This window comes from Nanorana parkeri, unplaced genomic scaffold, assembly GCF_000935625.1.
Source record: "Nanorana parkeri isolate BGI_ZX_2015 unplaced genomic scaffold, ASM93562v1 scaffold241, whole genome shotgun sequence".
In the NCBI taxonomy this organism is placed as follows: domain Eukaryota; kingdom Metazoa; phylum Chordata; class Amphibia; order Anura; family Dicroglossidae; genus Nanorana; species Nanorana parkeri.
In genome coordinates, this window is record NW_017306509.1 from 1,647,068 (window position 1) to 1,658,329 (window position 11,262).

At 40.1% G+C, this 11,262-nt stretch overlaps 1 protein-coding gene across 1 annotated transcript in view; it reads right to left on the reverse strand.

The window, feature by feature from the left end:
- The window catches only part of IFT74 (intraflagellar transport 74), a 97,480-nt gene that overhangs the window by 77,718 nt on the left and 8,500 nt on the right, over positions 1-11,262 (reverse strand). Inside the window, exons 4-8 of the mRNA XM_018556538.1 lie at positions 10,502-10,550; positions 8,510-8,608; positions 6,583-6,643; positions 4,260-4,319; positions 2,164-2,225 (exon numbers count right to left, since the gene is read on the reverse strand). Coding sequence (XP_018412040.1) covers positions 2,164-2,225; positions 4,260-4,319; positions 6,583-6,643; positions 8,510-8,608; positions 10,502-10,550 — 331 coding nt within the window. The remainder of the gene's footprint in view (positions 1-2,163; positions 2,226-4,259; positions 4,320-6,582; positions 6,644-8,509; positions 8,609-10,501; positions 10,551-11,262) is intronic.

Below are 11,262 nucleotides of genomic sequence, written 5' to 3' on the forward strand. Positions count from 1 at the left end.
AGAGTCAATTCAGTACATGTATTATGTCCATTGTTCCTCTTTAAAGCAAACCTATCTGCTATTGTCACATTTTAAGGGTAAAAGTTCTGCCTGACCGAATGATCCATGAGGTAGCCAGGGACAGAGAGAAGAGTCCTTACTACAACAACAACAACAACCAACACTTAAGCTGCCCATAGACTTGAGCCTCTGGTCAATAAGACATGCATATTTTTAAAAAGAACTCTGGTTAAAAATGTTATTAACCCTTACAGTGGGGCTAAACCCGCACAGCAAGGATTAAGGACTCGTTTTTGCATAGGGTAAAAAAAAAATGTTATACTCACCCTCCAAGTCTCTTAGACTAGTCCCTGGAGCATGTATACCGCTCCTCTGCAGCGGTCTTAGGTCTGTCAGTCATCACATTCTATACAGTGTGTATAAGACATGAGGATGCCGCATAGGGGAAGAGAGGCTGGAGGGAGTGCTGTCATAGCAGGCCAGCGCCAAGAATCGGGTGAGTACAACTTTGTTATTTTTGATCCTAGGTAAAAAGGAGCACTTAACCCTTGCAGTGTGGGGGTAACCCCACTGCATGGGCTAATGACATTATTAACGGGAGTTGTACTTTAACCGCCCTCTAGGCAAGCTATCTGCAGAATTCAAAAGTAAAACATAAATTAATCTTTGACTACAATGTGATTGTGAAATTAAAATGAAGGAGATACTGGAACCAAACAAACGTGTTTCTGATCTGCAGACCTCCAAATTTTCAGGCAGAAGCATTGCACTGTTAATTAGTAATACTCTTAATGACTTTACCCTCGCTTCTGTATCCAAATCTTCAAATTTCACACTGATCGATTATTGAAAAAGTTGACAACTTTTTCAATAATCGATTATAATCGATTATGTCGATTAGTTTTGCAGCCCTAGTTGGTGGCCACTGATAGAAGCACAAGGATCTTCAATGTACTCTGCTCAGCCCCATGTCCAACCATATACAGCAAGCCCTCTGAGATCTCTTAGGCACCATTCACACTAAGCGACACTTACCTCGAGCGGATTTCCGCACGGCGGGATAGCATTAAAAAAAAAAGGAAATTTGCGTGACATCCGCAGGACAAAGGGTCCTGCAGGCGCGAGTTGCGACCGCAACGAGCGACGGGAGACATGGAGCTGTACATTAAACACAGCTACATTCAAAATCATTGGACGTCGACTTCTCGCGATATCGTGCGGCAAGAATGTGCGATATTGCGGTATTTTCCGCTCAGTGTAAATGGGGCATTAGGCCTGGTTCACACCTAGGCGTTTTTGAGCAGTAGAAAAAGCGCTTTAAAAACACCCAACGTAAGAAATCCCACGATTTTCAATGGCCCCTGTTCACACTTGAGCAGCAAAACACACCAAAAGCAGAAAAAAATACAATAGCTTTTTTTGGCCATTTACAGCTCTTTTTTTCCCATAGACTGCAATAGAAACACCAGGAAACGCGCAGCAGAAGTATATTGCACATTTTCATGGGCGTTTGTACACACATTCGCTGCCAGTCAAAATACACGTCATCGTATGTGCACGTTTTCACGTGTGTACAAATGTGCCAAGCCTGCACAAAACAAAAAAATTGCTGAGCCAGCGTGTACAATGCGCAAAAACGACAACGCCTTGGTGTGAACGGGGCCTGTACTGTTCGGCTCAATACTACTCAGTACTATACTAGTTCATATCAAAACAGTAAAATACAGCCCATCTTAATCTGACAGTCCTCCAGAATAATGGTCAAGCTTCACATTGAACACACTACAATGGACACTCCTTTCTAGCCAGAGCAGGGTATGTAGGCTTTCAGCGCTCTCACAGGTTTTCCCTTTTTATTCTTGACGCAAAAACAAGGTAACCAGATTCTACACAGTGCAGACTGGCTAATGATACCACATGCAGCGTTTTAGGGGTGCTGTTTCACTTCATAAAACAAAAATGTCTAAACCATCTGAAAATACAGGATCACTTTGCAAAATAAAGAGGGATAAGCTTGTTATTTTAAAAACTTGGTAAAGTAAAAACCAAAGAAAGCCATATTACAGTTTAGCAGCGAGAAACCTCAATTTCAATTACATAATGTTACAAATCAGTCTGCATTCTTTTTATTTAATTCAGAAAAGCTTATAATCAAGTACTCACGCTTGTCGCTCTGTGAAAATAATATCTATACTCTGGGATTCTCGATCATTCTGAGATTTCAGCTATAAAAACAGAAGGTTTGTTATACAACAGGAAACAAAGCAACACATAACTAAAAACTATTAAACGGTATGTATTATTAATAAGAGAACTGTGATAATAATACTGGAATGTAATACATATAGTGAAGACTAGACCTCTCACTCCAGTGACAGGAGCAGCTAGACTCTGCTTTGGCTGAAGTTATTACTATTATTATACAGGATTTATATAGCGCCAACAGTTTGCACAGCGCTTTACAATATAAGGAAGACATTACAATTACAATCACAATACAATTCAAAACAAGATGGTAAGGAGGGCAGAGGCAGAGGAAGTGACAAATGAATAATATCTAAACCCCCAAAAAATGTAATTCATTGTAACTGTAATGTAATTTGTATTATTTATGCCAAGAACATTTTCAGCAAGTACAGAAAATACCTGTTCAGCTTGCCAGGAATGCAGTGTACTTGTTACTCCTTCCTTCCATGCCATCTTCTCTAAACGGGAAGCCTTGGTGACAACTATGGCTCCTTCTATAGATACAGTTGAGGAGTGAGCGTAGCCACCAAAGAAAAGTAAGTGTTCTATTCACAGGATTACCTTGTGAAAACTAAAGCAGCCACCACATTTAAAGTAGAACTAAAAGCTTGGTCTTTTTTTACCTTAATGCATTCCTTGCATTGTGGTAAAAAACACCTATTACCTTTCTATTGCTTCCACCACCCCCACTTAACTGCGACCACTCATCTCCTCCACCGGAGGAAGATACTCAACATTCCCCAAATTTGCTGGTCCTGGGGAGGGTACTGCCATCAGTCAAATTGTGACTGTGCGAGCGGGGGGCATGGCTTGCCACTCGCTGTGTGTGTCTATAGACGCACACCACTAGGTGCAGCCACAGCTGGGAGCGCGCGCGCATGGGTGTCTCCTTAGCAGCCGGCTAGCTGATGGAGGCACCCGCACAGGGTGGGAGCTAGCGGGTCAGGGATAACTAGAAAACGAGGATATTAAAAAGTATAAAGGAAAAAACTTAAATTAACGTACCTCTGGCAACTTTAAATATAATAAGAACAAACAAATTAAGGTTTAATACCACTTTAAGGACTGATTGGCTACTATATATTAATTTTGTTGGGGTTTAGATACGCTTTAATATTAGCAGGTGAAAAAAGGGCATACTCAAGCAAGTTTATAAAGTCTGACTGCCTTGCCATATAGCAGACATGTCAAACTAGTGTTTTATGGGCTGCATATGCCCCCCTCGCTCTTTGTCCATGGCTCCAAGTGGTTTATGGATTTAAAAAAACAAATATGCCCCATTTGTTCTTCAACTGATAAGTTAGATTTTCACAGCTAAATACTTCACAAAATGTTTTATGGTCTCTATCTCTGGAAATTAAATATTATGGGTTTCAATTTTTACTATAATGTTAAGTTCATAAGTGCTATAATCTTTTTCTGCAATTACGTAGGTGCAGCCCTGAGCAGACATAATGCAGCCCGTTTGAAGATTTAATCTTCTCAGTTTGACCCACTGCTTCATCTGACATGCCTTCTATAGAGGGATAGATGCAAAGTGTAGAGGAAGGTGGGTGCTGCTTCCCAACCAGAGCTTCCACCTATCACTTAAAAACGAATTACAAATTATGAGTGACTAATACAGGTAAAGCACTAAGTAAATATAACAGGCATGTTATTCAATGACATAAATTTGTTTAATTCATGTTTGGTTTTTTAAAGGATAAGGTGGCAACCCTATTCCTGACACCAAGACATTCGTTCAGTCGTTTGAAATTTCATTTTTATTTAACATTTGATTTCTGAATGAATGGAGTTTCCCAAAAGAAAACCACATTCACTTTTAGAATCTCAGTCGATCGAGAAAAATTTTCCAACATGCTCCTTCGAATTTTCTAAATCAATCATCAATTTCATTGCATCAACTAACAGAAAGTTGAATAAACTTTCCGAAATCGTTTTCGTCCATTCGAAATTCTAACCACTTACATTATACTCTACTTAAGTAAACTGATACTGTCTGCATAGCTTACCATATTATATTCATTCAGAACTTCTTCCATATCTGTGTTTGTATTCAGTTTGTCAACCAGCTTAAAAGCAACAAAATAAAGGCACAAAATTATACGGTTGCAACTGATCAAATGGCCTGCCAGACAGATCGTAGATGCACATTTTTAAAAAGAACAAAATACATTTAATGAATATGTATTACATTCAAAAATAAAAACAAGCCATACCTTAAACATGATCATTTTTTACGTACTTATTTTAAAGGGAATCTACTTTGTTTGAAATGTACATGTTTTTAGGGTGGACTTGTTTTAGCACACCCTCTAGTAACACAACTTTGTGAGTCATTGCTCCAGCCAATGAAGTAATACCACGGAAAAGAATTCTAGGTTAGTGACCAACTAACTGTTAAAGCTAGAGGATGATGGCTAGAAAAAAAGGACAATGCTTGCCCACATATTTTGTCCCAGAGTGGTTCCCTTTAAGACCAAGTGTTGAAAGCTTTAGTTTGCGGAATTATTAAATGTATTGTACAGTAGAACATATGTAGAACATTCTCAGTCTCTGCAAAGAGTTTCAGCCACTTCTTTCTCTCAGTACTCTAGTTTAAGTAGAGCAGTGTATATCACATTCACGCCACAAAGTGGGCGCGAATGTGATATACACTGCTCTACTTAAACTACAGTTTAGGCCTGTAGGTGAACATGCCACCTTCTATTCAGAAATCTAAATGGATAACAGCCCTACATGCACTCTGCTAGGGAGCACATGTAAGTAACTGCACATTTTATATGGCAAAATAGGCAACACAAAACTTAAAGGAGAACTTTTCCCCATAGCTCTCCTAAGGGTAACGGGAGGACACAAACTAGCATCCTCCCGTCACCCAAAGCTCAGTATACCGCGAGCTACAGCTCGCGGTATACTGAGACGCCGCAGCTGAAACGGATCCCGACAATTATGTCTGGATCCGCCCAGCTGCGTGAGTGACAGCTGGCTCTGTCTATCTAGAGGCAGAGCCAGCTGTACCAGCCCCCTCCCCCGTCCGTTCCGCCAGTCAGTGTTGGAGGATCGGAGCGGGGAGGGGGGAATCCAGTCCCTCCCCTGTCACGGCTCTCTGCAGTGACAGGATCAAGAAGTGAGCGAGCGCTGGTATGTGTTCGCTCACCTCCCGATCTACTGAGCCGACATGTGACAGTTTCATTGTCACAGGTCGGCTAGAACTATGAGGATGAGTGGAAAATCACTCACCTCATATTTCTCCTTTAAGTGTCTGTTGTGCCAAATTGTTGTCCTGAAAAGGTATTAACATATACTTTTAGAAACAGTGTACGTAGAAATAAAACATTATAACTGATGTCAATCACAGACACTAAAGCTTGGGTAATTGCGATTGTGAAGATAAATATAGTCAAGCAGTCCCTAGTTCTCTAGTTTTGAACAAACACGTGTGTCTTACCTTAGGGTATCAAGATTTTAAGGTAAAAACAAAGCAAAGAATCTGTATGGTTGGTGGCCACTGACTGACTGTCAGAGCTTAGAAACATCGGGATACATACTGTTTTATTCTCATGCCCACTAATGGAGAGCAATAACATTGAAAAATCGGAAAACTACAGCCGTCTGTCTTTCGTGATACTAATACAACACTAACATACAGTATATTCAATCATAATCTAACAAAAGTGTATTTCTAGTCTTTTTAAAATGATCATCACAGAATGTAAAAAAAAGTTCTATATATGGAAGCAAAAAAGTCTACAGATGTGGGAGGACAGTCTTTCATGTGGGCAGAATCTGCTTAATCAGTACTACCAACCTTACAAGTTTATGTAAATAGAGAAGGGTAGAGTTGGGGCATACCATAGATAAGGGATCAGTTCACAGACCAATAACAGATCTGAAGACTCTAATTTCACAACCAGGGGTTCTTTAAGACTTCACAGGAATCAACTTGTAAATAATCTGGAGAACTGACTCATTATACTATCTATAGAGTATGTTTAGCATTGTCTACACATTATTCTTGGTCATATTTAAACAATGGAGCATATAGGCTGTAAGCTTGCAAAACATTTCACGTCTTGCCGGTCCTAACATGTTTTAGAATATTTTGCCACTGTGTAAGTAGGCGTCAATGAGATGTCTATTTCTACTGATGATGGGATAGAAATGTATGGTAGATAACTATGCAGGAAAAAAAGTCACTTCATTGCATCTGGCACTAACACTATCATTTATGAAACAGATATGGAGATAATCTCTGCAACTGCTTTGCTTGATGGTATGTTCATAAAAGTATTTGTTTTACAGAAGACATGTTGTAATAAATAGAAAATATACCATGTTGTAGTCTGCTAGCTGTCCCTGCTGTTCCTTAATTTCAATAGCAAGTGCTTCGGCCCTGAGGACAGAACAAATATTTACAATCAGATATTTACAAAGACACGTTTAAATCCTACAGCACTATTAACAAGGTTGGCTTGCCAAGAAAGCAAACTGCTTGAGTTTATTAGAAACAAGGACAGCAGACAGAAAAATAAAACATATGAAGAGCGGTACTATGTTAAGCATGAAATAGATCAGTAGTACTTTTGATAAAAATAACAAAAGCGACGGAAGATCAGAAGTGCAGAAGAGATGTAATTTGTAAAGTGAACCTATGCTATGCAGAGAAAAGTAAGAGGTTTGCTTAAAAATTGACAGTAAACTCAGGAGTCAAATCTTAAAAATGCATGCAAGTACCCTAACTATTAACAATACTGTATCTTATTTGTGTATCACTCAGCTGTAGAGCCCCAAATCATCTCTGCATTGGTGCCGACACTGTTCTTCCTTCTGGAGGGTGGCTACTTTTGTTCTCCATGTGTGTTGTAAAATAGTCACCGCTCCAAGCTCACTCCTGTGATGGACTACAATCTCACGTTTCATTTACTAATTTGTATTGAGATTGTAGTCCATCACGGGAGTGAGCCTGGAGTGGTGGCTACTTTACAACACACATGGGGAACAAAAGTAGCCACCCTCCAGAAGGAAGGACAGTGTCAGCACCAATTCAGAGATGATTTGAGGATCTACAGCCGAGTGATACACAAATAAGAGACATATTTGTTAATTGTTAGGGTACTTGAATGAACTTTTAACATTCAACTCCTGAGTTTAGTGTCACTTCAAATGCCATTAACCAGCATACATTTACCTTCCCTTCGCTCCCATGTGGCTCCCAGAAATACCTGGTACTTCCACGTATAGCGAATGATGTGACTCAATCGCTTTCCTCCCTCATGACAGTGCCAGTGCTTGGCAATTGCCCACTAAGGAACCGGCTGGGCTTCTTCATTTTGCTCCCGGTGGCAAACAGAGAGGCCAAGAGAATGATGGGAAAGTAAGTATAAGATGCTTTGGGGGGTTGGCTTTATTGTGAAACTGTTTCTTGGTCAATGCAGGCCCTCCAAGAATAGTGGTGCGCCCATCATCAGAAACTAGGCTATATGCTATCCAAAGTGACACTTTGAAACATTTTACATTTAAACGGGCAGATTTTTTGAAGAAACAAAGCACTGAACATTACATGTTATGCTAAACCAAAGAGGGTTTCCAGTCCTTTTTTTTTTTTACTAAAACAAGCTACTGATACAATTACAGTCACACCTATACGTCATCATATAATAAGGCATATAGGGATTGGCATAGAGCAGTGTAGACCTGTAAATACACTGGGAGGGATTTATCTGTGTTGGAACTTGCACAGAAAACACTTTGCGCCAGATTTATGTTGCTAGTGTAATGTTGTTCATAAAAGAGGTTTAATAGACTCCAGGAAAGAAGACTTGTAACTCCAGGCAAAAAGCTTAACTGTCACTTATTGAAGAAGTGGTCATGGGGACTTCTTAAGTTGTGATTGTTTTGTTAGGTGATGCTCCAGTTTCAGACAGACGCAGGACAAGTGCAGATGAAAACAGTTGCGAACTTTTGTAAAGCAGGAGCAAAAGGAAAACTAGTGCAAGCTCTGGTCAAAACAGGGGCACATGTTAAGAGACAGATTTGCACATAAAAAAAAAATATGATCTAAGAGGCTAAAACTTTTCTCAATTGCTTTGATACATTTCCACCATTGTATATAGCACATCTTATAAGCATATACATGCCCCTAAGCAACTGGAAAGATCCAAGTGCCCAAGAGCCCACTTTTTGTTGAGCTAGCACAAATTGTTTGCACATTACACAACAAATGATACAACTGTACAAAAGATACTGAACTACAACGTGCCTTTTCTCATATGACAGATATACGGAGTTCTCTTGATTGTACGTATCAATCTCTTTCTTCAGCTTTGTCATTTCTGTTGTAAGCTCATTCACTTTACTCCTGAAATGAAAAGGTTGACACTGATGGTAACAAACAAGGGCTACTAAGAAAAATAGAAAGATTTAATGGCAGAAGAGCCCAACATTTTAAGGAAAGAACAAGCCTTACTTTTGATATACACTCATTTACAAAGTTACAATGTCATGATGCAGAGGTAAATTTGGCGATAGCATTGCCCATGATCAACTGCACATGCTTGGATTCCCTTCCTTTATTAAAGAAAAACTCCAGGAATTAACAAAGTTAACCCTTGCAGTGGGGCTGCACTGCAAGGGTTAACCGCACATTTTGGTCTTAGGCCAGATTTTAGAAGAATTTAGAAGAAGATCCCGCCTGCATGCTAGACCGGTCACACAGCCTTTTCTTCCCTGGGATCCTAAGGACCCGTGACGTCATCACGTCTAATGCCGGTCCATTCACTTGCATTAGATGTGAGGGGGAGAAAGGCGAGTGCTGACTGCCGTAGGACCAAAGACCATATGCTCTGTATTCCGGCACCTAGACAAAAAGGAGCAGTTAATCCTTGCAGTGCAGGGGTAGCCCCCACTTCAAGGGTTAACTTTGTTAGTTCCTGGAGTGCTTCTTTAAGTTGTCCTTGTCATTTGAAAGGAATTTGCAAATATATGGAGCATTCTGCAGCTCTCAGGGGCTCTGCTGTCTTTAGGGAGGTTGGATCTTAAATGTATATCTGACTGAAGTGCAGACAATCTCCAAAGTGCTGCAGAGAACAATATAAACTTGCTAGGTCATCTCAACAGGTTTTCTAACCTACCAGATCAATATGATTCTAGAGAGCTGTAAGCTGGCAGGCACACACCTGTTTTCACAGAGAAGCTGAAGGCCACTTATAAGGCTATATTCACACGGGGCATTCTGGGATTCCTGTGGCAAGAACCTACGAATTTCAGCAGCAGGAGTCCCAGGTGTCTCCTTTCAGATGCAGTCGCTGTACCAATTGACTTTAATGATAGAATGACAGCGGCCACATCTGTCAGCTGCCTCTATCCTGTGTCCAGGGACAATAACCTGTAGTAAAGAAGTCACCTGCACTCCAAGGTCCACTATGTAGAACACCTTTAATAAAGACGCTAAACAATCATGGTGACACTAGTGAACAACATTTTGAAACCATTAGTGGCCCCTTCATCAGGCAAACACTGTGACAATCATCTATCCCGACTACCACTGGGAGAAGCAACTGCTGTCACTCCAGTGGGTAAAGCGGCTGCATCTGAATGGGGACACCTGGCATTCCTGATGCAGGAATCACAGAACACGGAATACGTCCCTGTGTGAATTTCACTTTCTTTGTCAGAGGTTGGCAACCTCAGCACTCCAGCTGTGGTGAAACTACAAATTTCATATATGTGGTTTTTCAAAGTCTTTTAATGCTTCATGGGACTTGTAGCTCCACAACAGTTGGAGTGTCAAGGTTGACTACCCCTGATCTATGCTTAATAATAGACCAGGCCTATCTAAAGACTTGTAACCACTACACTGAGTATAAAGAATTGCAGTATACAATACCCTGTTTGAAATCTGATTTACATTTAAAGGGTTATACTTACTTGCAGGGAATGACCTATCAGGTTTCAAAGGTCATGACAGAAATCATAAACACTTAAAGCTCTCTCTGAATCTGACATTTGCTTTTCTACTTTCATTAAACTAGCTGGAAGTTGACACTACAGCTGCTGAAATTTTCACTAATGAAATAGAACAGTAATAAGAAGAGCAGTAATAAGAAGAGAACACATTCTTTCAAAATGCAAAGACTGAACCACTTGGATAAAATGTATAGTTGCAAAATGTACATATATCAAATTTACAGGGAAGCCTGAATGCACAACAAGCACTGTAGAAATTTCATACAAAACAAAATCATCAACATACCGAAGCAGCCCAAGAAAGTAGGATTTGTCCATAATCTGTCTCTGAGGACCTGAAAAGTAAAATGAACAAAAGACCGAAGAATACAGGTAAAATTGCGAGCTTTGGAACATTTGCAGTTTCCTTTAGTCTTGGTTAAGTAAGTAGCGGCCACTTTAAAACACAATAAGGGGAATTTATCAAAACTGGCGCAGATAGAATCTGCCCATAGCAACCAATCAGCTTCCCTCTTCAGTTTGTTCAGTTAAGATTTGAAAATGAAACAGAGAAGCCGACTGGTTGCCATGGTTTTTTTCAAAACTACTCTTAGCAAAACTAAAGATCTTTTTTTTCTGGTTCACAAACTGCTTCAAAACCTCTTTATCCAATATCTAACAACAAGAATATTGCCCAATACAAGGCAGTCAGCAATAACATCTATCAACACCACCTACACACCCTTTTTATCAATGATAGACTGATTATTAAGAAGCAGATGCGTAATGCTGATCTACAGGAGGAACACTCTCGTGGTTTTTAGTCCAACACAATTTTTAACTTGGCTCTGGTATCTATTCTATACAATACCGTTGCAAGGAAAGTGTGTTCTCTGCTCCTATAACAACACAGCTTAAAATGGCATTGATTTAAAGAATCAGTCCAGGCTTGATTCTTACAGGTGCGATCATGGAATCTTGAGTGTTAGAGACTGCCCACCAATACTGCCGCCTGACATTCTTCCCCCAGCCTGTCTCCCCCCCCCCCTGTATGTAAACAGCCTCCCA